The 25,206-nt window shown below is 37.1% G+C and overlaps 1 protein-coding gene across 4 annotated transcripts in view; it reads right to left on the bottom strand.

Moving 5' to 3' along the window:
- The window catches only part of ARHGAP28 (Rho GTPase activating protein 28), a 205,113-nt gene that overhangs the window by 71,841 nt on the left and 108,066 nt on the right, over positions 1-25,206 (bottom strand). For all 4 annotated transcript variants that reach the window (XM_032309485.1, XM_032309486.1, XM_032309487.1 and 1 more), the window contains one exon: positions 10,934-11,151. In XM_032309485.1, coding sequence (XP_032165376.1) covers positions 10,934-11,151 — 218 coding nt within the window. The remainder of the gene's footprint in view (positions 1-10,933; positions 11,152-25,206) is intronic.

Raw genomic sequence — 25,206 nt, 5'->3', positions numbered from 1 at the left:
CAGACATTGGTCTCTGTGGAGAATACTGTTAATTGTTCACCCCAAACCCAATCACCAGTCTTCCTTAAAAGAATCCTGATTTTCCACCCCTCAGGGACATTTGTGTCAACTAAAACAAATGAAAACCAAACAAAAAAAAAAAAAAACGTTGAATTCTTAGACTCTGTTGCAGCTAACGATGATCACATACATTTCTGGGCAATGAAAGGCAACTGGGATTCTACAGAGTAAGATTTCTAGGAGATTAAGCTCAGAAAGATAGAGTGAGTTGGTACAAGTTCCAGGAATGGCCCGGAATATGAATATAGCGCTAGGAGTGGCCCAACAAACTTACAGGTAAAAGGACGAAGGCTGCATATGAATGACAAAGTAGAAAGACAGGAAGAAGATGGAAGCACAGAACACCTACCTTCACCTTCTTCCTAAAGAGAGAGAGAAAAAAAAAAATCTGTATTTGTTTAACTCATGATTTCTTAGGTTTTCTGTTACATGCAGTGGAATGTGTATACAGGTAATACAATCATCGTTTCTTAAATAAGAGTGAATGAGGCGGTCCTGGGTAGCTCAGTCAGCTGAGCATCCGACTCTTGATTTTGGCTCAGGTCATCATCTCAGGGTCATTCGGAGCCCCACGTTGGATTCTGCAGTGGGCTTGGAGCCTGTGTAAGATTCTCTCTCTTGGGAAGCTGGAGGAGAGGTGGAAGGGTGGGGAGTTGCAGGGAGAAGCGATAATTGGGTGAGGGGCATTGAGAAGGGCACCTGATGTAATGAGCACTGGGTATTACATGCGACTATGAATCACTAAATTTTACCTATGGAACTAATTAAAAAAAAATTCTCTCTCCCTCTCCCACTAGTGTGAGCACATGCATTCTCTCCCAAATTAATTAACTGAAAACTAATTCAGGGTGCATGACTATTTTTATGCAGTCAGTTATGCTGGTCCCACCTTTGACTAGTTCTTTATCAATTATGAAGTTGGAAATAAATTAGATAGACTGTTTTGCTCAATTAAATGTGTTACTGAAAGGAACATCTGATTCACATCTTCTATATATTAGAAACAAATGTATTTGGGCACTGAAATTCTGCTCATGATGAACAGTACTGTAGACTGTAATATGTAACCAGAAGCTGATTTAGGATTTGTGATTTAGTGTATAATAGTTCTACTAACACAAGGGTTAAATATTCTTTTATGGCTAGGATTCCACTAAAAATTATATTTATTGGATATTTAATTAAATCATAAAAATTTATTTGGGGCTATGGCACCTGGGTGGCTCAGTGGGTTAAGCCTCTGCCTTTAGCTCAGGTCATGGTCTCGGGGTCCTGGGATTGAGCCCTGCATCGGGATCTCTGCTAAGCAGGGAGCCTGCTTCCCCCCGCCCCCTCTCTGACTGCCTCTCTGCCTACTTATGATCACTCTCTCTCTCTGTCAAATAAATAAATAAAACCTTAAAAAAATTTATTTGGGGCTATAGAAGCAGTCATTTATCTTGCTTGTCCATATTTTCTAAGTTTCCAGTAAAGATTATTTTTGTAATAATAGGGAAAAACACATTTTTTGGAAGAAACAAATATTACTGAAGAAACAGCACAGGAAAATTGGATCAAGATAGCAAAATGCACATACCACTTCCCCTCCCTCCACAAATCTGACTCAAAGTGTCAAAGAGATACCTTTTTCAAAGAGTAGATCTAGAAACCACTAAACATTTCCATTAACAGAACAGAAATTGTTGGATGTTCCTGGAAGATAAAAAGCAAGCAAGAATGGTTTGATAAGGGCAGAGGAAAACGTCAGCCCGAAAAAAAACTACAAAGAAAAATGTGTAGAAGATAAATGCTGATCTAGAAAAAGCACATATCCAACATGAGAATAAAAAAAAAAACAGTAAGGGGGTGCTTGGGTGGCTCAGTGGGTTAAGCCTCTGCCTTTAGCTCAGGTCATGATCTCAGGGTCCTGGGATTGAGTCCCACATCGGGCTCTGTGCTCAGCAGGGAGCCTGCTTCCCCCTTCTCTCTCTGCCTGCCTCTCTGCCTACTTGTGATCTCTCTCTGTCAAATAAATAAATAAAATCGTTAAGGAGAAAAAAAAAAGAACAGAAAAAAAAAAAAAAAAAGGCATCCCCAATTCAGAAGACAATGGCCAAAGTAACCTAAGAATGTTCTGAACAAAGAGGCCAGGAAACAATCCCTTCCTCTAGCACTGAACAGCAGGCAGCAGCTAAATGAGATTCCAGAATAAAACACAACAAGCATTCTCTTGGTGAGCACCTGACTTGGGGAGGAGGAGGAATGTTGTCCTGGTGTAGTGGTCCTCGACAAAAATAAAATTGACCTTCACTGGAGGCTTCTAAAAGAATATAGATAGAAGTATAAAAAGGAAAGTTAGGTTTGCCTGAAAAACAAATAAATTACAGTTCTTCAAGATTATCATTACTTTGGAATTGATACCATATTTGTTTGTCTTAAAGTGAAATGTGACAGCTGACTGACACACTTGACCACTCACACAGGCCCAGACTGCATCCACTATGAGAATATTGGAGAGAAAATAAGTGTACATGATTACACAGGAAATATACAGTCTTTACCTATACTGATCAATCAATCAATGACTTAACCTAGTCCTCCATTAATAAATAAGAATCAACACCCAAAGATCAAAATCAACTGAACAATAGTAATGTAATGATGGCAAAAATAAATACAGGATCCTGAAGAAAACAGTAATTCAAGGAAACAAAGACCACGTTGGAATTTAAGGTTTAATTTAGTACCTTAGAGTGCAAAAAAGAGCGGATCACTAAGGCACAGAGAAACTCAGGGGAAAGAAGAGGCTTCAGGAAATTAATAATATGACTGTTAAATTTCTTCAAATCAGGACAACTGGGTGGCTCAATCAGTCAAGCCTCTATCTTTGGCTCAAGTCATGATCCCAGGGTCCTGGGATCAAGTACCACATTGAGCTCCCTGCTGGGTGGGGAATCTCCTTCTCCTTCTCCTCCCTGCTTGTGCTCACTCTCTCTCTCATATAAATAAATGAAACCTTTAAAGAAATTTCTTAAAATTAACTAAATGCTGAAGTATCAATACAACCATGACCAAATTATTGTCATTAAAAAAAAAAAAAGTTGAAGAGATAGGAAAGAATATAGAATAAGCATACATATAAATAAAGCTTGGAAAACAAGAAAACATTTAAGAGACACAGAGGTTCAATTCAAACAATGCAACAGTCATCTAACAGAAGTTCCAGAAGGAGATAAGGGAGAAAAAGAAAGGAATAAGTATTGGTTTTAAATGTTAGAAGACAATATATAGAACCAAAAAATGAGTGCTCATATTTAAAGAGCTTTCATATGGAAAATCCCTAGCAGACTAGGACGTAGGTTGTGAAAAGGTTAAACTGGAAAAAATGCAAGGTTCCAACAATAAACATAAAGCTCAAAAAGCTTCCACATTGGTATATAAAGGAATGAGGTCAGTAGAGATACCATGCTTCTCCACAGTCAACAGTGCACAAGAGAAGACAATGGGTAAGTATCTCCAAAATTCTCGAGGTTATTCCAAGCATGGGATTCAATGTGCAAAAAATTAAGAAAAGACTAGCATAATCTAATTCTCTTTTAAGTTACTGAATTTGTATCTTCACTAGGTAAGTACAGTGGATCAGATTCATATGTATAAGATTAATGTAAACTTATCTCATGAAACTCAAGACGTTAAATCTTCATTAAGAAAGTGAAATGGAAACTTTAGGTGACTGTTCTATTATTGTACATAAATGAGGACAAAGAAAGAAATAAAGAGTAGGAGTGGATGGAGTACAGGAGGACAGAGAAACACACACACACACACACACACAGAAGGAAGGAGGAAGTAAGTGAAGGAGGAAGAAGCAAATAAAGAGACAGAGAGGGACAGACAGGTACTTTGGGCAAAAGAAGGAGGGAGAGAGGAATTGGTATTTCTGCTGTCACATTCAGATAGGAACTTAAAAAGTTTAGGTATGTTTCTAAGAAACTTCCAGGTCCACTTGCAGAAACAGATGCTGAATTTTTTAGGAAGAAAATCTATGAAGATGTTTATCAGGTCTGATACATGGTACATATACCATATTTTTTAAAATTAAATTCAATTAGCCAGCACATAATATATCATTAATTTCAGATGCAGAGCTAAGTAGTTCATCAGTTGCATATCACATCATGACCCTCCTTAAAGCCCATCACCCAGTTGCCCCATCCCCCTGTCCACGTCCCCTCCACCAACCCTCAGTTTGTTTCCTTCAATTAAGCGAGTCTCATGGCTTTTCTCCCTCTCTGATGAGTTCTTATTCACTTTTCCCACCCTTCCCCTATGATCTTCTACACTGTCTTTTATATTCCACATACAAGTGAAAGCATACAATAAATGTCTTTTTCTGACTGATTTATTTTGCTCAGCATAATACCCTCCAGTTCCATCCACATTGATGTAAATGGTAAATATTCATCCTGTCTGATGGCTGAGTAATATTCCATTGTACATATATTCCACATCTTCTTTATCCATTCATCTGTCAATGGACATCTAGGCTCACAACACAGTTTAGCTATTGTGGACAATGCTTCTATAAACATTGGGGTATAGGTGCCCCATTGGATCACTACATTTATATCTTTGGGGCAAATACCGAGTAGTGCAATTGCTGGGTCATAAGGTAGCTCTATTTTCAACTTCTTGAGGAACATCCACACTGTTTTCCAGAGTGGCTGCACCAGCTAGCATTCCCACCAACAGTGTAGGAGGGTTCTCCTTCCTCCACATCCTCACCAACATTTGTTTCCAGACTTATTAATTTTAGCTATTCTGACTGGTGTGAGGTGGTATTCACTGTGGTTTTGATTTGTATTTCCCTGATGCCGAGTGATGTGGAACATTTTTTCATGTCTGTTGGCCATTTGGATATCTTCTTTGGAGTAACACGTGTCCATGTCTTCTGCCCATTTCTTGACTGGATTATTTGTTTTTGGGTATTGAGTTTGGTAAGTTCTTTATAGATCTTGGATACTAGCCCTTTATCTGATATGTCATTTGCAAATATCTTCTCCCATTCCATAAGTTAGTTGCCTTTTAGTTTTGTCAGCTGTTTACTTTGCGGTGAAGAAGTTTTAATCTTAATGAAGTCCCAATCATTCATTTTTGCTTTTGTTTCTTTTGCCTTTGGAGATGTGTCCAGCAAGAAGTTGCTGTGGCTGAGGTCACAGAGGTAGTTGCCTGTGTTCTCCTCTAGGATTTTGATGGATTCCTGTCTCACATTTAGGTCTTTCATCCATTTTATCTTTGTGTATGGTATAAGAAAATGGTCCAGTTTCATTATTCCACATGTGGCTGTTCAATTTTCCCAACACCATTTGTTGAAGAGACTGTCTTTTTTCCTTTGGACATTCATTCATGCTTTTTCAAAGATTAGTTGACCATACAGTTGAGGGTCCATTTCTGGGTTCTCTATTCTGTTACATAGATCTACATGTCTGTTTTTGTGCCAGTACCGTACCAGCTTGATGATTACAGGCTTGCAATATAGCTTGAAGACCAGCATTTGTCACAGGTTTTCTATTGCTTCCTGTTCCAGTTTTGGTAGTTTATATGATTCTAGGAATATATCCATTTCTTCCAGGGAGAACGAGAGAAAGAGAGAGAGAGAGAGAGAGAGAAAACAAGCAAGCAGAAGGACAAGGAGAAGCAGGCTCCCCGCTGAGCAGAGAGCTGGTCACAAGGCCTAATCCTAGGACCCTGGGATCATGGGTTAAGCGGCTCAGACGAAGGCAATGCTTAAACTGACTGAGCCACCCAGGCGGCCCCCAATATTCTTCTGATGTCCATTAAATGACAAATCGTTCTTCACTCCCTCATTTTCAATCTACAGGTGTTTTGGGGTCTAAAATGAATCTCTTGTAGACAGCATATTGATGGCTCTTGCTTTTTTCATCCAATCTGATACCCTTTCAAAGGTTGTCATTGGAGCACTTAGCCCATTTATATTCAGAATAACTATTGAAAGATATGGATTTAGTGCCATTGTATTATCTGTCAAGTCCCTGTTTCCATAGACTGTCTGGTTCTTTTGGTCTATGTTACTTTTGCACTCTCTCTTTGCTTACAGGACCCCCTTTTATATTGCTTGCAGGGCTGGTTTAGTGGTCACAAATTCTTTTAGCTCTTGGCTTTTGTTTTTTTGTTTTTTGTTTTAATTAATTAATTGACACAGAAAGAGAGAGCATGTGCATAAGTGGGGGAGTAGCAGGCAGAGGAGGAGGGAGAGGCAGACTTCCCACTGAGGAGGGAGCCCAATGCAGGGCTCAATCCCAGAACTCTGGGATCATGACCTTAGCCAAAGGTAGATGCTTAGCTGACTGAGCCATCCAGGAGCCCCTTTTTAGTTTCTGTTTGTCCTAGAAGCTCTTTATCTCTCCTTCCATTCTGAATGACAGCCTTGCTGGATAAGTATTCTTGGTTGCATTTTTTTTTTTTTTTTTAATTTAGTACCCTGAATGTATCATGCCAGCCCTTTCTGGCCTGCCTGGTCCCTGTGGATAGGTCTGCTGCCAGTCTAATGTTCCTACCCTTATACAATAAGGAACTCTTATCTCAAGCTGCTTTCAGGATTTTTTCTTTATCTCTGAAATTTGCAAGCTTCACTATTAAATGTCAGGGTGTTGACTACTTATATTGATTCTGAGGGGGGATTCACTGTGCTTCCTGGACTTGAATGCCTGTTTCCTTCCCCAAATTAGGGAAGTTCTCAACCATGATTTGCTCAAAGATATCTTCTGTTCCCCCACCTTCTTCTTCTGCAACCTCAATAATTCCAATATTGTTTTGGTTTATGGTATCACTAATTTCTCCCTTCATGGTCCATTAGGTTTTTTTTCTTCCTTTTGCTCAGCTTCCTTCTTTTCCATCATTTTGTCTTCTATGTCACTGACTCTCTCTTCTGCCTCAGTTCCCCTAGCTGTTAAAACATTCATTTTAGACTACATCTTAGTTAAAGCATTTTTAATTTCAGTCTGATTAGATTTTATTTCTGCACTAGGAGATTCTCTAGTGTCTTTTAAGCTTTTTTCAAGCCTAGCTAGTAACTTTATCATTGTTATTCTGAATTCTGGTTCTGACATTTTCTTATAACTGTACCAATTAGATTTGGGGCAGAGAGTATTACCTCTGGTTCTTCCTTTTATTGTGAATTTCACCTTCTAGTTGTTTTGTCCAGAGAAAAATAGATGAAGAAGAGAGCAAAATAAAAAATATCAACCACGACCCCAGTAAAATATACACTAGACAAATCTGAAGAGGTCAGCAAGCAAACAAGAAGAGGAAAAGGGGGGCAGAGAATATAATCTTACAGATGGACAGAAAAGAGTAATCCACTTGATCCTGGGTGTGTTTTGGTCTATTTGTTAGAAGACACTAAATCCCAAAATTGTAAAGAAATAAAAACTTATACATATAAGAAAATAAAAGTGAATACAGTAAAACGAAGCCCAAAATGAAGAATATATCTGTAAAATGTAAATTTAAAAATAAAAAATTTAAAAAAACCTTAAAAAGAAAGAGTTGATGAAATAAGAAACTAGGTGAAAAGGAAAAAAAAAAACAGAAAATTTTAAAATGAAATACAAAATATTCATGAGAAATTCTATATACTATATAAATTCTATATACTATTTTCCCTTATCGCAGGAGTTTTTAAATTCTGTGTGATCCATAAACTTGGTATTTGCCTGATGCTCCTGCTGGACTTCTGGGGGAAGATTCTGAAATTCTGAGAATCTGTTGCATGGATTCTCAGGTGTCTTTGCCTGGGTGGAACTGTACCACCCTTGCCAGGCAGCCGGCCTCAGTGCAAGCTATTTCAGGTTGCTCTCTGTGGCTTTTGTTCCCTGAAGGCTTTTCACACTGCTTTAGAGGACGAACAAAAAAGTAAAAATGGCAGTGTCCTGATCTGCTGAACAAACAGTGTCGCCAGTCTTCAGTGCACCCTTAGGGAAAAGCAGTTAATCCCTTCTTTGTGTGCTAAACTCTGCAGACTCCTGCGATGCACACCCACACAAATCCTCCTGGGAGGGGGGTCTCATCATGGTCCCCTGGCTCACTGGGCCCCTACTTGGGGAGTGGTTGCCTGATCCTGTGACAACCCCTGCTGTTTCTCTGGGGGGAGGGGGCGCGCAGAGTGGGAGGAGAAGCAGCATGTTGGAGTGGTTATCGCTTATTGGGCCTCTGCTTAGAGAGCAGTTGCTGGACTGCGCTGTGGTTCCTGGTTTGTGGCAACACCTAGCTGAGAGCCCATTCCAGGCTCACTGAATATAGCTGGCTTTCTGGCTCCAAAGTTTGGGAACTCTGCCACACTCAGGCACCCCCCAGTCTATCTGTGACCCTGGGGATCCAGAGACCACACTGTCCAACCTAAGATTCTGCCCTGCTTTACCACATGAGCACTTTCCAGGCGGGGATGTCCCTCACTGGAGAAGACTTCTAAAAGTTCTGATTTTGAACTCTGTAGCTTTATCAGTTTCCAGTAGCTGGCTTATAGAGGCTCCTTCCCCACCACAGTTTATCTTATGATATATCCCCTCAGATTTATGTCTCTGCACCTCCTACCTTGCAAAAAATGTTCGCTTTTCTATTTGTAGGATTTCAGCAATTCTCTTCTTATATCTCAGGTTGAATTCAGAGGGTTTCAGAATGGTATGATGGGTATGTGGCTGAATTCCTGGGACCAGATGAAACGAGGGTCCCCTACTCTTTTGCCATCCTCCCTAGAAAGCCCTACCATATTTTCTTAAAGGCTAGCTTTATGTGGGTCTTTACATTTTTGTTGAAGAACAATCTGAATTCTGAACTTGCATAAACAATGCCAGGCTTTCACTGACTTCCAGATGCTACCCTTCTCGGTATAGTGCAAGACCTCTACTCCCTTCACCTATAACCACTCTCCCTGCTGCACACCCATTCTCTGTTCACTCTGGAATGGGGCCTCAGCAGAAAGAGTAGAAGGGAGAAGAGGAAGATGTGTAGGAGAGAGAGAGTGCCCAGGGCCATTCCCCTTGCCCACCATAAATGTGGCCGTCTCTCTGCTTTTGCTAAAGTTAAACCCAGTTTCCTAAATCTGCATATTATGGAAAAGTAAGACACCCTTCAGTTATTTTTACACTTAAAGCCCCAGTGAGTAAGTGCCCACTTTATATTTTCCTTGAGGTTCTAGGTAAAAGAGGGAAGAACACTGTTTCTATGTGACAAGAAGTTTAAAGCTTTAGAAAACATAAAGAAGCACTGTATGCATCTTCTTGAGTACCTGCAGGATTCGGAGAAGCTGCAGATACTCTCCTATTTTGCAGTTTGCTAGGTTAGAGGAAAAGTCTTAGTCTGAAGTAACTAGAAACAGAAATGGGAAAGGAAGCATAAAGACCAAGTTCTTAGGAATCTCTTGAAACAATCTGGGGGATAAACGTAAAATGACCCAAGGAATTTACACCAACAGGGTAAACCTTTTCTTTGATAAGTATCTTGGCCAAGATTCCCATGGCTAAAGCCCTTACTTCAAGTTGTGGGTGTCACTTTTACTCAAATATAGATATAGAAATCTTGCCTTCCACAAAGATACAGGTTTCAACTAGGATGAAAACTGAAACAGCACAAAACTAAAAATGCACTGCCTTAGGTATATCATTTTGTACTGTGAAATGTTCTAGAACTGTACTGCTCAATACATTAGTTACAAGCCATATGTGGCAATTTAGATTTAAATCAATTACGATTAAATAAAATTAAAATTTCAGTACCTTATTCACACTAGCTACATATTGGACACACACTAGCTGTCCTTTTGGAAAAGCACAGAAATCATTTCCATCACTAGAAAGCTCTAAAGGACAGTGCTATTCTAGGGCATTATCAGCAAAAACACAAAGAGCAACTTGGAAATATGAGCTACTCTGACAACTACCCAGGTTGATTCATGTATCTAAGAGAAGATAAGACTTTTAGATAACCTAAAGTAACTCAAATTGGAGGCTGCCTTCAAGCAAGCCTGCTACCCAATATTCTTTAAGTTTTAATTTATGACTTATGATAACAAATTAAATAGTAAGAAACATAGATCAGAGTGATTAACTAACTTGTTCCAGGCAACTATCTGTAACTATAGCAGAATATCAAGTTTCTTTTTTTTTTTCTATATATCCCCAAAACACCAAGAATTCTATCTGCATAGAACCTAATGTAGGACATAGGATCTTGCACACTGAATGTATCCAGTAATACTGGTTGCATCACTGATACAATTATTGATTTCAGCGATGCAATGAATGAAGGAATAAATGAGTACAGCTAATAGTAAAATAGAGCAATAGGAAAACATGACTAAGAGCCTCAGAAATAAGATTGTGGCCACAGAATTACTAAGGGTGAGCTGGAATTTCAACCAGCCCTTTCTCAGAAAACATGTGATGCTTTCCTTATGTTTCTGAATCATTCTCTTGCCCACTTAATTAATGCTGTATCTTTCACTTTTTACTGCTTGCTTAGAATACTTTGGACTCAATTCCCTGGGAGTCCTTTGTCTGTTCACAGAATTTCCACCCAGTGCTAGATTTATTAAGTAAAGTCTCTGTGAATCCTAGGCACAAAGATTTGTTCCATTACCAAATAAGTTATTCTCAACTCAACAAAGAAGGGAACAAATTTAGTGTTGAGGGAGACTGCTATAGGAGGGATAAGGAATAACACTTAAGTTTCAAATTTGTAAAAAAAATTTGCAATCTGCTGTCTGCTTTAGTTTTCTCTAAAAGAGACAGGATGACCAACTTTTTCTAAGATCTTCTTCATATTCTCCCTCTCACCCCTAATCAAGCCAAAATTCTGAGCTGTGTTCATTACTTACAGGAGATTCGCTGACTCCAAAGATGTCTCTGACATCCCGAACAGACTGCTTGTTCTTTTTTCTCATGGTTTGAGTGTAAGTATTATATCTCTTTTTCACAGCAGCTGCTTGGGTTCGAGTCAGTGTAGAGAGCAAGGCTTTGCCATCCTCCTCTTCATTACCCGAGATCAGGGTTGATAAACCCACGTCTTGCAACCACTCTGCTTCAAGTTCTCCTTCTGAAAAATAACATTACCAAGAAAAGGTTAGAGCAGTCTGCATTTGATTAGACAACATGTGTATCTACATGCCTGTTCATATCAGGGTATTAGGAAGTGTCAATAAGCACTATATAAAGGCCATCTTGGACCCTGAGGGCATGTTAAGTGCAATAAACCGGAAAAAGACAAATACTGTATGATCTCACTTCTATGTGAAATCTTAAAAGAAAATAAAAACAAACAAAAAACAAACAAAAACCTCACAAGTTCATAGATACAGAGAACCAACTAGTGGTTGTCAGAGGTAGGAAGTAGGAGGTAGGTGAAATAGGTGAAGGGAGCAAAGGTATAAGCTTCCTGTTATAAGTCATGGGGATGTACTGTACGGCACGGTGATAAGAATAATAAATAATACTATACTGTAATATTAGAACGTTGCTAAAAGAGTAGATCTTAAACACTGTCATCACAAGAAAAAAAATCTAACTATAGTGATAGATGTAAACTAGACTTGTTGTGGTGATCACTTTGCAATGTATACAAATATCGTATCATTATGTTGTACACCTGAAACTAGTATATCATATGTCAGTTATTTCTCAATTAAAAAAAAAAAGAAACCATCCTTTTTTCCACAGTAATTCTGGGAAAGGCCTGTAGGAATGAATTAAAAATCCATATATTTTTAAAGCATTTATTTATTTGAGAAACAGCAATGCACGTGTGTGCACGTGGGAGGAGGGGCAGATGGAGGAGAGAGAGAGGGAGAGAGAAGCAGGCTCCACTTGCACTCAGAGCCTGACACAGGGCTTAATGCCATGACCTTGAGTTCACTACGTGAGCCAAAATCAAGAGTCAGACGCTTACTTGACTGAGCTACCCAGCGCCCCATACAATATTTTTAAAATAAGCCAATTTTTTGAGTATTTTCTAGGAGAGTAAGGTAAATTGGCCATTTAGTAAGGTGATTTTCTTTACCAGAGTGTTAAATATAAGCCATATTTGGACTTCCAATCTCAAACAATGATAAAATATGAATATTTAAACTAACTGTAATGGAAAAAGAGTGGCTTAGTGGTACAGGAAAGGGTTTTTTAATCATTCAAATTCTGGTTTAAATCCCAATGTAACCATTTACTAGGTGAATGGCTTTGGACGATTTTTAGGTCTAGGTTTCTGTCCTGCTTAGCAAAATTGAGGTAATAATAAGATGTATCAGTGACTATAAGGATTGTTTTATTAATTTATTCATGAGAGATGGCAAAGACTCTGGAACAGAGGATGAATTCAATAGATATTCATTCTCTTGCTTTTCTCCAAAAGTGTGAACATTAGGTAATCTTTCCTTTTTTTCAGAAGGAAACTAAAAAACCTGAAATTCATCATAATGAGGGTTAGATGCTATTGTAAATTAGATGTGCAGAAATAATTTTAAAAATTCAGAATAACAACATCATGTAATGGAAAATTCACTACAAAAACATTCCTGGAAATATACTAAACAGGTATTACCTGAATTTGGTTTATTTAAAGTGAAGATTATACTGATTTATAAATAGGCTGTCAAGTCATCAATCTAAGACTCTTGGGACTCTGCTTACATTATTTCATCACTGGTATATGAACAAAGCCTCCTAAATGTACTTTACAGGTTCAATTTCTTAGCTAGGCAATCATTTCTTTGCTATGTTGTTTCTATTATTCATTTCCTTTATAAGCTATCCCTTTAAGAGAAAATGAAAAGGTAAACATAAGCTTACTAGCCTTAATCTAAAATAATAAACTTTTTAAATTAGTGAGCTCTGACTTTGAAATCTTCCTTTACTTAAGCCATAGATAAGATTTTCATTTTTAAGAAAAAATTTACAAAAACATTTAATATTAAAGTTTTAAAAACTGGAATTTTTCCTCCTTCCACCTCTGTAAACAGTAATCAAAGAGTAGAAGGAAGGAGTAATAGGTGTTAACATATACTAGGGGTGAGGATGGTCTAAATCCTTTCACTCAGACTACAGAAATCTGTAGAATGTATATTCTCCATAGGAAAGAAATATCTCAGAGTAGAGATAAGTATTATTCCTGTAACATTGCTAAATTATGGAAACTGATACCCTGTATTCATCACTCCAGTTGCCAAATACATAACTTCCACATAGAACACTCCTTTGAATTTCAGCTCCATATATCCAACTACCTACTCATCCAACTATCTACTTGACTCCATCAATCATATATCAAACTCAATGTGTTCAAACCTGAACACAAACTTTCATTCCCAACTCTAGGCCTTTTTCAGTATTCTACATTTCAGCAAATGAAACCCACCATTCAACTATCCAGTTTGGCAAAGAAACTTAGGAAACATTATTGACATCTTCATCCTTTACATATCAAAACCAATATATCACCAAGACTTTTTGATATTAATTCCTCATTATTTCTCAAAAATTTTCCACTTTATTTATCTCTTCTGCTCTGACCCTGGTCCAAGCTACTATCATGTCTCACCTGAACTGCTGCAAAGCCTCCCTTCTGTTTCTCCCATTCTGGACTCCCCTTCTAAACCATTCTCCATACTGTAACTAAATTAGACCTGGGTACCTCTGCCTTTTGCTCGGGTCATGATCTCAGGATCCTGGGATGGAGCCCTGCATCAGGTTCTCTGCTCAACAGGGAGCCTACTTCCTCCTTCCCCTCTGCCTGCCTCTGTGCCTACTTGTGATCTCTCTTGCTCTGTCAAATAAATAAATAAAACCCTTTAAAAAAATTAGACCTTTACAAATGCAAGTATAAGCCCTTTTCTAAAATAATGCCACAGTTCTTCCTTGCTCTTGGGGTTAAGCATAAAAACCTTACATGGCCCACAAGACCCAAAGCCACTGACTTTCCTTTCCAAGCTTGTACCATGCTCTCTTCATTCTCCCTTCTCTAGCGGTGCTGGCTTACATTTGGTTCCTCAAAAGTTCCATGCTATATTTTGTTACAATGCCTTTGGACATGCCAGTCCTTCTATTTGGTCCCCTAATTACTGGTTATTGAATCTTTCAGATCTCAGTTTATTCATTTCTTCCCCAATGAAGTCTTTTTTTTTTTTTTTTCCTGAACCCTTCAGTCAAGGTTAGGTCCTACTTTTACCCATCCGAATCCTGCTGTTTGTGTTTTTCCTTCAAATAATTTTTCCCCCAACATACATCTAGTTATATCATTTCATTAGTTATTTTCTTTCCTCCGAGATTATAAACTCCATTATAGCAGGAAACATTTCTGTCTTTGTTTATAACTCTGACACCAACATACAATGCCTACACAGATTAGGTACAAATATTTGTGAATTAATTCTCAGTCAAAATATACAATTATTCTAAGTCAGAAAATGAATGAAAAACATCAACTTTTGGAAATGAGTGTAGTTATCATACATATCATTCTGTAATGAAAATCCACCAAATCTGTAGCTTTGTTAGAGAAAGATATCAAAAAAAGGAATAAAATCTTCCAGTAAAGGTAGAGTAGCATGTATAGAAATAACAATTCTGTGTAAAACAATTATGAACTCTGAACTAAGTACATGAAATAATTATTTGAGGGAACGTAGAAGAATCAAGTACAAGCAGGAACTGAAAAATAATTAAATTTTGACACAAAATTACTGTGAGATTTACATCTACACAACTTTTCAACTGAGGTCATTTTCCAATCACTACACTATACAGAGTATGTAGGACACAAACAGAAAACCATAGTCTTACTAATTTCAAGAGTCACAGGATGGAGTACAGGATCATTAGGATATCTGGAAAGTGAGGGGCATATTCCTGTTAGGAGGGAGCCTCACCAGAGAGAGCTCCAAAATCTGTGCATAAACTCTCATCAAATCCTTGACTAAACATTAAACCAAAAAGGTGTATGTGAAACTCCAGGCATCCTACAAAAAATAGCAGTCAAAGGCTAAAATAAATGAGCCAGGCTGCATAGAGCAGAAAAGATGGTGTATAACCAAGTGAACTGTAGAACTGAAATTTACTCCCTTTAGAGAAAGATAGTTTGATACAGTCTCTAAAACACATCATAATGTTATAATATTAAATTATCAAAGAGTCCCCAAAAAAGGACTAATTTGGCATGAGAAGAGATCATCATTAGAAAGTACGTCTGACGACTCTGATGCTGGACAAGGACTTTAAGGGAAAGATTCTCATGAGTGAACAGAGAATTTCAGCAAAGAAATGAAAAATATAAAAAAGAAACTAAAAGAACTAACACATAAATTATAGAACTAAAATTAAAATATATTAAGTAAAAATCTTGCTAGATTAACAGTATATTAAAGACTACAAAAGAAAGGGTTGGTAAACTTGAAGAATACAACAATATAAATTATCCAATATGAAAGACATAGAAAAGTATTTAAAAATATTTAAAACAGAGTCCAAGTTACCTATTGGGAATGTTAAGTTTGACTTTCAGAGAAGAAAGCCAGGGTTACAGAAAAAATTATTTGAAGAAAAAATGTCTAAAATTTTCCAAACTTTGTTGAAAAACCACCTAGCTTAACTAACACCAAGTAGGTCACATACAAAAGAAACTGCACTTAAGCACCTTAAGGACAACCTGCTGAAAACCAAAGAGAGAGAAAATTTGAAAGCAGTCAAAGACAACAGATTACATCAGGGGAACAACAATATGCATGTGCAGACTCCTTATTAGAAATAGCAGAGGTCAGAACACAGATGACATTTAGAATATCCAAAATGAAAATAAAAACCTGTTAACTGATAATTTTAAGTCTAGCAAAAATACTCTTTAAGAACAAAGGTAAAATAGTTATTATCACATGAATAAAAACTAAGAAGTTTATTGCTGCCAACTTTCTCTGTAGTATATACTACAGGAAGCGCTTCAGGCTAAACAGAAAAGATATCAAATGGATACCAGATATATAAAAAAGAAATAGTGAAAAGTTAAAAATGCAGATATTGGTTTCTTTAAAAGATATACAGCTATTTCCTCATTCCCTGAAACTGAGTCTTAAAGCATAAAGATATTACGTAGACACAGTAAGGCAGGTGTTTACGCAGAGAAGCAGGGTGGACTGGGATGTTGGAGACCAAGTGGGATGAGCAGGGCAAGCATGAAAAATAGAGGAACTTGATAATATATGGAGAGATTGATCAAGTAAGTATATATGTTTAAGATAGTGGAAGCCAGTTTTCTCCTAAGAAAGGAGTCACAACAGGATATGAAATCAATGCACAGAAATCGACTGCATTCCTATACACCAACAAAAAGACAGCAGAAAGAGAAGTGAAGGAGTTGATCCCATTTAAAACTGCATCCAAAATCGTAAGATACCTAGGAATAAATCTAGCCAAAGAGGCAAAGGCTATGTATTCAGAAAACTATAGAATGAATACTCATGAAAGAAATTGAGAAAGACACAAAGAAATGGAAAAACATTCCATGCTAATGGATTGGAAGAACAAATATTGTTAAAATGTCTATGCTACCTAGAACAATCTACACATTTAATGCAATCCTTATCAAATTAACATCAACTTTTTTCACAGAAATAGCAAAAATAATCCTAAAATTTGTGTGGAATCAGAAAAGACCCCAAATAGCCAGAGGAATGTTGAAAAAAAAAAAAACAAAACAAAACAAAAAACCACAGCTGGTGGCACCACAATGCCAGACTTTAAGTTCTATTACAAAGCTGTAATCATCAAGACAGTATGGTACTGGCACAGAAACACACAGATCAATAGAACAGAATAAAGAGCCCAGAAATGGACCCTCAGCTCTATGGTCAACTAATCTTCAACAAAGCAGGAAACAATGTCCAAAGGAAAAAAGACAAGTCTCTTCAACAAATGGTGTTGGGAAAATTGGACAGCCACATGAAGGAATATGAAACTGGATAATTTCCTTATATCATACACAAAGATAGACTCCAAATGGGTGAAAAACATTTTGTCTTTCATAAATGTGAGACAGGAATCCATCAAAATCCTTGAGGAGGACACAGGCAAATAACTCTTTGACCTCAGCCACAGCAACTTTTTCCTAGACATATTATCAAAGACAAGGGAAGCAAGGGCAAAAATGAACTACTAGGACTTCATCAAGATGAAAAACTTCTGCACAGCAAAAGAAACAGTCAACAAAACCAAAAGACAACCAATAGAATGGGAGAAGATATATTTAAATGATTTATCAGATAAAGGGCTAGTAACCAAGATCTATAAAGAACTTATCAAACTCAACACTCAAAGAACAAATAGTACAATCAAGAAATGGGCGGAAGACATGAACAGACATCTCTCCAAAGAAGATATCCAAATGGCAAGAGACACATGAAAAAGTGCTCAACATCACTTGGCATCAGGGAAATACAAATCAAAACCACAATGAGATACCGCCTCAGACCAGTGAGAATGGCTTAAATTAACAAGTCAGGAAACAACAGATGTTGGTGAGGATGCAGAGAAAGGGGAGCCCTCCCTACACTGTTGGTGGGAATGCAACCTGGTGCAGCCCCTCTGGAAAACAGTATGGAGGTTCCTCAAAACCTATGACTCATTAATTGCACTACTGGGTATTTACCCCAAAGATATAAATGTAGTGATCTGGAGGGGGACCTACACCCCAGTGTTTACAGCAGCAATGCCCACAATAGCCAAAGATGGAAAGAGCCTAGATGTCCATGATGGAATAAATGGATGGATAAAGAAGATGAATGGATAAAGAAGATGTGGCATATGTAAATAATGGAGTATCATGCAGCCATTGAAAAAATGAAATCTTGCCATTTGCAACGACATGGATGGAACTAGAGGGTATTATGCTAACAAAATAAGTCAATTATAGAAAGACAATTATCATATGATCTCACTGATATCTAGAATTTGAGAGACAAGGCAGAGGATCATAGGGGAAGAGAGGAAACAATGAAACAAGATGAAACCAGAGAGGGAGACAAACCATAAGAGACTCTAAAATCTCAGGAAAGAAACTGAAGATTGCTGGAATGGAGGGGGGTGGGAGGGATGGAGTGGCTGGGTGATAGAGAATGCAGAGGGCATGTGGTATAATGAGCACTGTGAATTGTATAAGACTAATGAATCACAGACCTGTACCCCTGAAATAAATAAATACATTATATGTTAATATATTTGAAGAAATAAAAATTTTAAAAAATTTCCTGTGATGATGGAAATGTTCTATGTACATACTACCCATTATGTCACTAGACACATTTGGATACCAACACTTGAAATGTGGCAAGTATGATTAAGAAACTGACTTTTAATTGCATTAATTATAATTAAGATACATTTATATTAAAATAGTGATGTGTTGTGTTAATGGCTATTATATTTGACAGCACAGATAGAAGCAAGAATAGACCATTAGCAGCTGGGTACACAGAAAGCCTGGATTTTTATTTTTAAATTCCAGTTGTTACTAAAAGAATTCAGGACTCCTCTGGGAAAAGATTGATTCTAGAGCTGGTCAGGGAAAGTATGAGATGAGCTTGGAAACTCTTATTGTGACAAAAAGTAAAGAACTGATTAAAGAAGGAAGAGTCATATCAAAATAACATGAAATCCAGCTTATAGGATTGCTGCTGGTCAAAGATGGGACATTTGGACATCAAAATATATAGTAATCATAAAGAATTATAATCCATTAGATTAAAAATATCAATGAGTGCACTTGAATATAAATTGATAAATGTATAAATAAATACATAAATTAATAAATGTATAAAAGTATAAATAAACAGAAAGAAAAAGTCAATCAAAGTCAAATTTTACATGTACACAAAGCAGGTTTAAAAGATGTGGCTAGAGCCTCTGGGGCCATTGCCACTCTTATTCTGGCAGTGGCCCACTGTCACTCTTGAATCAAGTGTACTAAACTTATCTACCCAATAAACTCTGTAACTCCAGCTCCCCTCCCCCTCCCAAAAAAGAAAGGAGTCACAAATATGGAAAGGGAAGAGTAGAATTAACCTAGCAGTATTAGATTAGAACTGAAGGTAAAATATGAACTCATGTATTTTAACATCTTTAGTTTTAGAAATATAGATGTAAATGTTTATGTATGTACATATACATTATATTGTATATATAAGCATACACTGTTGTACAAGTACATATGTGTACATGTGTGAGTATGCACAGATATATGCATATGTACACCTATATATAGGCACACATATACATATATATTCCCTAGCTGTTTCCCAGTTCAAATATGGAACACTTTCAACATCAAAATAAATGATAATAAAAGATAACTAACAACCCACTAAATAAACCAGGAGCCTGTTCTGATATAAAGAAATAATTTGATAGCTTGATATAGAATGGGATATTTACAGAGTTTCAAAGAAACTCCCACTAAAATATGTATTGACCACAAAGATGAAAGGAGTATCTTTACATGGAGAAATCTTGTATATCAGCACCTGAAGTGATTCAAGTGGACACCATCATTAATGGGAAAATCGAAACCATGTGATAGGGTGCAATGAGACGAACGCAGCATCATAACCTGCCAAAGATGCAGAATCTGAATCTGAATCATCAAGAAACATTGAGACAGGGTACCTGGGTGGCTCAGTGGGTTAAAGCCTCTGCCTTCAGCTCAGGTCATGATCTCAGGGTCCTGGGATCGAGCCCCGCACGGGGCTCTCTGCTCAGCGGTGAGCCTACTTCCTCCTCCCTCTCTGCCTGCCTCTCTGCCTAGTTGTGATCTCTGTCTGTCTTATAAATAAATACAATCTTAAAAAAACAAACATTGAGACAAATCCCAGCAAAGGAACATTACACATAATAGCCTATAATCTTCAAAAGCGTCAAGGTTATAAAATCAAAGAAAAACTAAGAAACTATTCTATACTGTAAAAAACAAAAGAAACATGACAATTAATTGCAACAAGTGATTCTGAACTAGATTCTTTTATTGTAAAAGATAATATAGAACATTTATATTTACATATATTTATATTTATAATATAGAACAAGTGCAGTCTAAGGACTGGATAACAGCAATGTATCAAAAATATTTTTTTGATTTTAATAGTTATATTATCATTATATAAAGGATGGCTACATACACAGAGAGACAAACCACAGGCCAAGCCATTAAAGATGAAGATTTTAATAACTTCCTTTCAGTAACTGATAGAATAACTAGAAAAAATGTGTGTATACAAATATATATTACAAAAAACTAAAATAAATAATATATATGTGATATCACACACACAAACACACAACACATATATAAATATGTAAAGACCTAAAGTAACTGGGAATAACAAGGGTTGGCAAGTTACTGACAAATGATCAAATTGTTCCAAATTTTAAAACGTTATTTAAATTATATTTGTAATTTTTTATGTTTTAAATTATTTCACAATAAAAAATATATAAGTCCATATAAATAATGTTATATTGATGTTATATAACATGTGGAGATGTTATATATTTGACAACAGTATAAAGTACTGTACAGGAAGGGAAATGAAATTATACTGCTGTAAAATCCTCTCATTTTATATGAAGAAGTGCAATATTTACTCCAAGTAGATTATGGTAAATTAAAGGTAAATATTATAATACCTAAGCAGTAACTAAAAACAAACAAACAAAAAACAACAAAGCAGTATAGTTAAGATGCATATCAAGAAACTATAAAAAAACACGAAAAAGAGACAAAGACAGAGTAAAAGGATGGAAAATGATATAACACACACACACACACACACACACACACAGTGACCTTAAGAAAGCCAGAGTGAGGGTCACCTAGGTGGTTCAGTGGGTTAAGCATCTGCCTTCAACTCAGGTCATGATACTGGGTCCTGGGATCCAGCTCTGTGTTGGGTTCCCGGCTCAGCACACCCTCCACTGTTGCTCTCCCCCTCAAATAAATAAAATGAAGAAGAAGAAGAAGAAGAAGAGGAGGAGGAGGAGGAGGAGGAGGAGGAGGAGGAAGAAGAAGAAGGATTGTTAGACAAAGGGGACTTTAAGACAAGAAGTATTATTAGAAATATATTAGGGAGGGTGAGTTCAAAAGGGCCAAATTAACAAACAGGAATAGTAATCATAAATGTATATGCTACCTAGTAACAGTTTTAAAACATGAGACAAAAAAATGACAGAATCAGAGGGGAAAATAGACACACAATTCAAGTTGGAGATGTTAAAAACCTTCTCTCAATAACTGATAGAAAAATTAGGCAAAAATTAGTAACAGTGTAATAGACTTGATCAAATGTACCAACCACCTAAACCTAGTGGGCATTTACAGACCACCACACTATGCAACAATGATAGAACATGTTCTTTTTAAGTGTACATGGAACTCTGGCCAAGACAGACTATATGCTGAGCCATAAAATAAGTCTAAATAAATGGCAAAAGTTGAAGCTTACAAACTGTTACCTAATCATAACACAATTAATTTAGAAACTAGTAACAAATGATATATCTGCAAAAATATTTATAAATCTTAAAACATTAAAACATTTAAAACTGAATGATAATGAAAATATAACATATTAGAATTCATAGGATGGAGTAAAGCAGTGCTTCAGGAACTGTTCATATTCCAAAAGATAAAAGTGTAAAGTCAGTGGTCTAGGTTTCCATCTTAAGAAGAAAAAACAAGCAACTTAAACACAAAACTCACAGACAGAAGCAAATACGGTTTGGCTATGAGCTGTCACTCACTTCTATTCAGCTTGTACTGGAGGCCCTACCAGCACAGTAAGGCAAGATAAAGAAATAAAAGCACAAAAACCAGAATGAAGAAAGCACAATTGCCTCTATTCACAGGGATTTGTTTATGCTGAAAATCCTAAGAAATATAGTAGACAAATACTAGACAATGAATTTAGAAAGGTAATGAAATATGAGACAAAAATCAACTGTATTTCTACATACCAGTTGCTAACAATTGAAAAATGAGAGAACGAGAGTAATAACCAATCAAAAGACCCCATTGAGGATATGAAGGCACAAGCCACAGATCGTGAGAAATATTTGCAGTAACATTAACTTGACAAAAGAGTTGTATCCAGAATATATAAAAATTGACACAGGTCCATTAAAAAAAAAAAAAAAAAAAGCCAACGGGGACCTGGGTGGCTCAGTTGGTTAAGTGTATAACTCTTGATTTTGGCTCAGGTCATGATCTCAGGAGCCTAAGATCCAGCCCTGTGTCAGGCTCTGTGCTCAGCAGAGATTCTGCTTGAGATTCTCTCTCTCCCCCTCCCTCGGCCACTCCCCCTAACTCACACTCACTCTCCCTAAAATAAATAAATTTAAAGAATAACATAAAATAAAAATAGTAAAAGATTTCACAAAGCAATTTATATGAATGGACAGTTAAGCTATAGCCACTATGAAATACCTCCACACATCCACTAGAATCATTCACATTTACAAGTCTAATATCTAATATTGCAAGTATGTAAAAGAATAGATTTGTCTATCAGAGAGTGGTGGAGGGAGTACAAAATGATACAACTGCTCTGGGAAAAAGTTGGCAGTTTCTTCTGTAGTTAAACATATTCTATGAAAAAAATATATATCCAAGAGAAATAAAAACATGTCTCCAGACTTTCACAAAATTATTCACAGCAGCGTTATACATAACAGCCCAAACTGCAAACAACCTTTAAGTCCATTAACAGTTAAATGGATAAACAAACTGCAGCATATTTGTACTATAGAATGCTGCTGTTATAGGTTGAATTGGGCCCCCCAAGAAGACAGACTGAAGTCTTAACCACCAATACCTATGAATGTAACCTTACCTTGAAACAAGGTTTTAGCAGATATAATTAAGATATAAACTGAGATGAGGTCATATTGTAGTAGAGTGGACTCTTAATCCAACATAAGGGGTGTCTTCATAAAAAGAGAAGGAGAAAGACAAAAATTTAGGGAGCAGGCTATGGGACTATAGAGGCAGAGAATGTTGTATGTTGTCTACAAGTCAAGGAACAGCAAGAATTGTGGAAAACACCAGGAACTGAAGAGAAAGACATGAAACAGATTGTGCCCTACATCTTCGGAAAGATTCCTGACACCTTGACTTCTAATCTTTACAACTGTGAGAAAATAAATTTCTGCTATTTTAAGCCACTGGGTTTTGGGCTACTTCATTACAACAGCCTTAGTAAACTAATACAAACTACCCAATAATAAAAAGAGAGGAACTACTGATATACCAGATGAATCTCGAAAACACCAAGTTCAGTGAAAGAAGCTAAACCAAAGCTAATCTATGACACAAGAGCATCAGAACCATGGTTGCTTTTGGCCAGATACAGCAAGTCATGGGAGTGTCAAGATTGGGAAAAAGCATGAAGATGTTTTCTCAATTGACTAAAATGTCTTCTCTCTTGATTACTGTGAGGTTACAAAGTTAGCATTTGTCAAACCTCACTGAGTTGTACATTTAAGTTCTGTGCACGTAGTTCAAAAGAAAAAATCTGTAAATAAATATTAAACTCTGGGGCACCTGGGTGACTCAGTGGGTTAAAGACTCTGCCTTCAGCTCATGTCATGATCCCAGGGTCCTGGGATGGAGCCCCGCATCAGGCTCCCTGCTCAGCGGGGAACCTGCTTCCCCGCCTTTCTCTCTGCCTGCCTCTCTGCCTACTTGTGATCTCTGTCTGTCAAATAAATAAATAAAATCTTTAAAAAAATAGATATTAAACTGTAGTTAGTAGCTATGCTTTTTGTAGAAGTTTAGGTTAGCAAATCTGAAAATATTTTGTATACTCTAGGCTTAGGCAAACAATAATAAAAGCCAGGTCTCTCATTATTAGAGGAGACAGTTATAAATACAGGAGAAAAAAGATGCAATAACAAACCTGGTTGTGGTGAATTAGAATAGAAGGTTATCAGTATAAACTCACTTTTTTTTTAAGATTTTTATTTATTTATTTATTTATTTATTTTTAATGATTTTATTTATTTATTTGACAGAGAGAGATCACAAGTAGGCAGAGAGGCAGGCAGAGAGAGAGAGGAGGAAGCAGGCTCCCTGCTGAGCAGAGAGCCCGATACGGGACTCGATCTCAGGACCCTGAGATCATGACCCGAGCCGAAGGCAGCGGCTTAACCCACTGAGCCACCCAGGCGCCCCAAGATTTTTATTTATTTATTTGACAGAGAGAGATCACAAGTAGGCAGAGAGGCAGGCAGAGAGAGAGAGAGGAGGAAGCAGGCTCCCCACTGAGCAGAGGGCCTGATGTGGGGCTGGATCCCAGGACCCTGAGATCATGACCTGACCTCAGAGGCTTTAACCCACTGAGCCACCCAGGTGCCCCAAGACTGAAAACATTTTTAAAGTTTCGATTCCATCTTGGTAGTCGTCTAGCCTAGACAACTGGCTAATCCCTGGCTAATGAAAACATTGTTAGGTAGATACTTACTACCAAAGTACCTTCAGTCTTTCTTGGATGTCTTATGTAATTACCTGTTGATAGGCAGCAACTGGAGATGACCTATTTTAATTCAAGGAAAGTAATTTAGCTCTTTCTAAAAAGAGTACATAAACTAGTTTGGTTTTTTTTCCAGTTCTCAATTTTCTGTTTCACTGAAAATTAGTATATTTGACAGGGTTTTTATTTTGAGAAATAAAAAGTAGTCTGTTCCCTAAATATATTAACACTATGGGGCACCTGGGTGGCTCAGCGGGTTAAAGCCTCTGCCTTTGACTCAGGTCATGATCCCAGAGTCCTGGGATCGAGCCCCATATCGGGCTCTCTGCTCAGCAGGGAGCCTGCTTCCTCCTCTCTCTCTCTGCCTGCCTCTCTGCCTACTTGTGATCTCTGTCAAATAAATAAAAATCTTAAAAAAAAATTAATGCTAGTAAATGCCTCAAAATCAATTTTTTTCCTCCAAAATTGTAGGGAATTATTTTCCCTTCTCTTTCTCTCTCTTTCTTTTTTGGAATTAATAGTCAAGTAAACAAATGTAAAAGCCATTAAAACTAGAATACTCAGTCTGCTAAATGATGATGAATCAAATCAGTGATAGGCAC

Source organism: Mustela erminea, chromosome 13 (genome assembly GCF_009829155.1).
Source record: "Mustela erminea isolate mMusErm1 chromosome 13, mMusErm1.Pri, whole genome shotgun sequence".
Classification (NCBI taxonomy): domain Eukaryota; kingdom Metazoa; phylum Chordata; class Mammalia; order Carnivora; family Mustelidae; genus Mustela; species Mustela erminea.
This window is presented reverse-complemented; position numbering and strand designations above follow the sequence as displayed.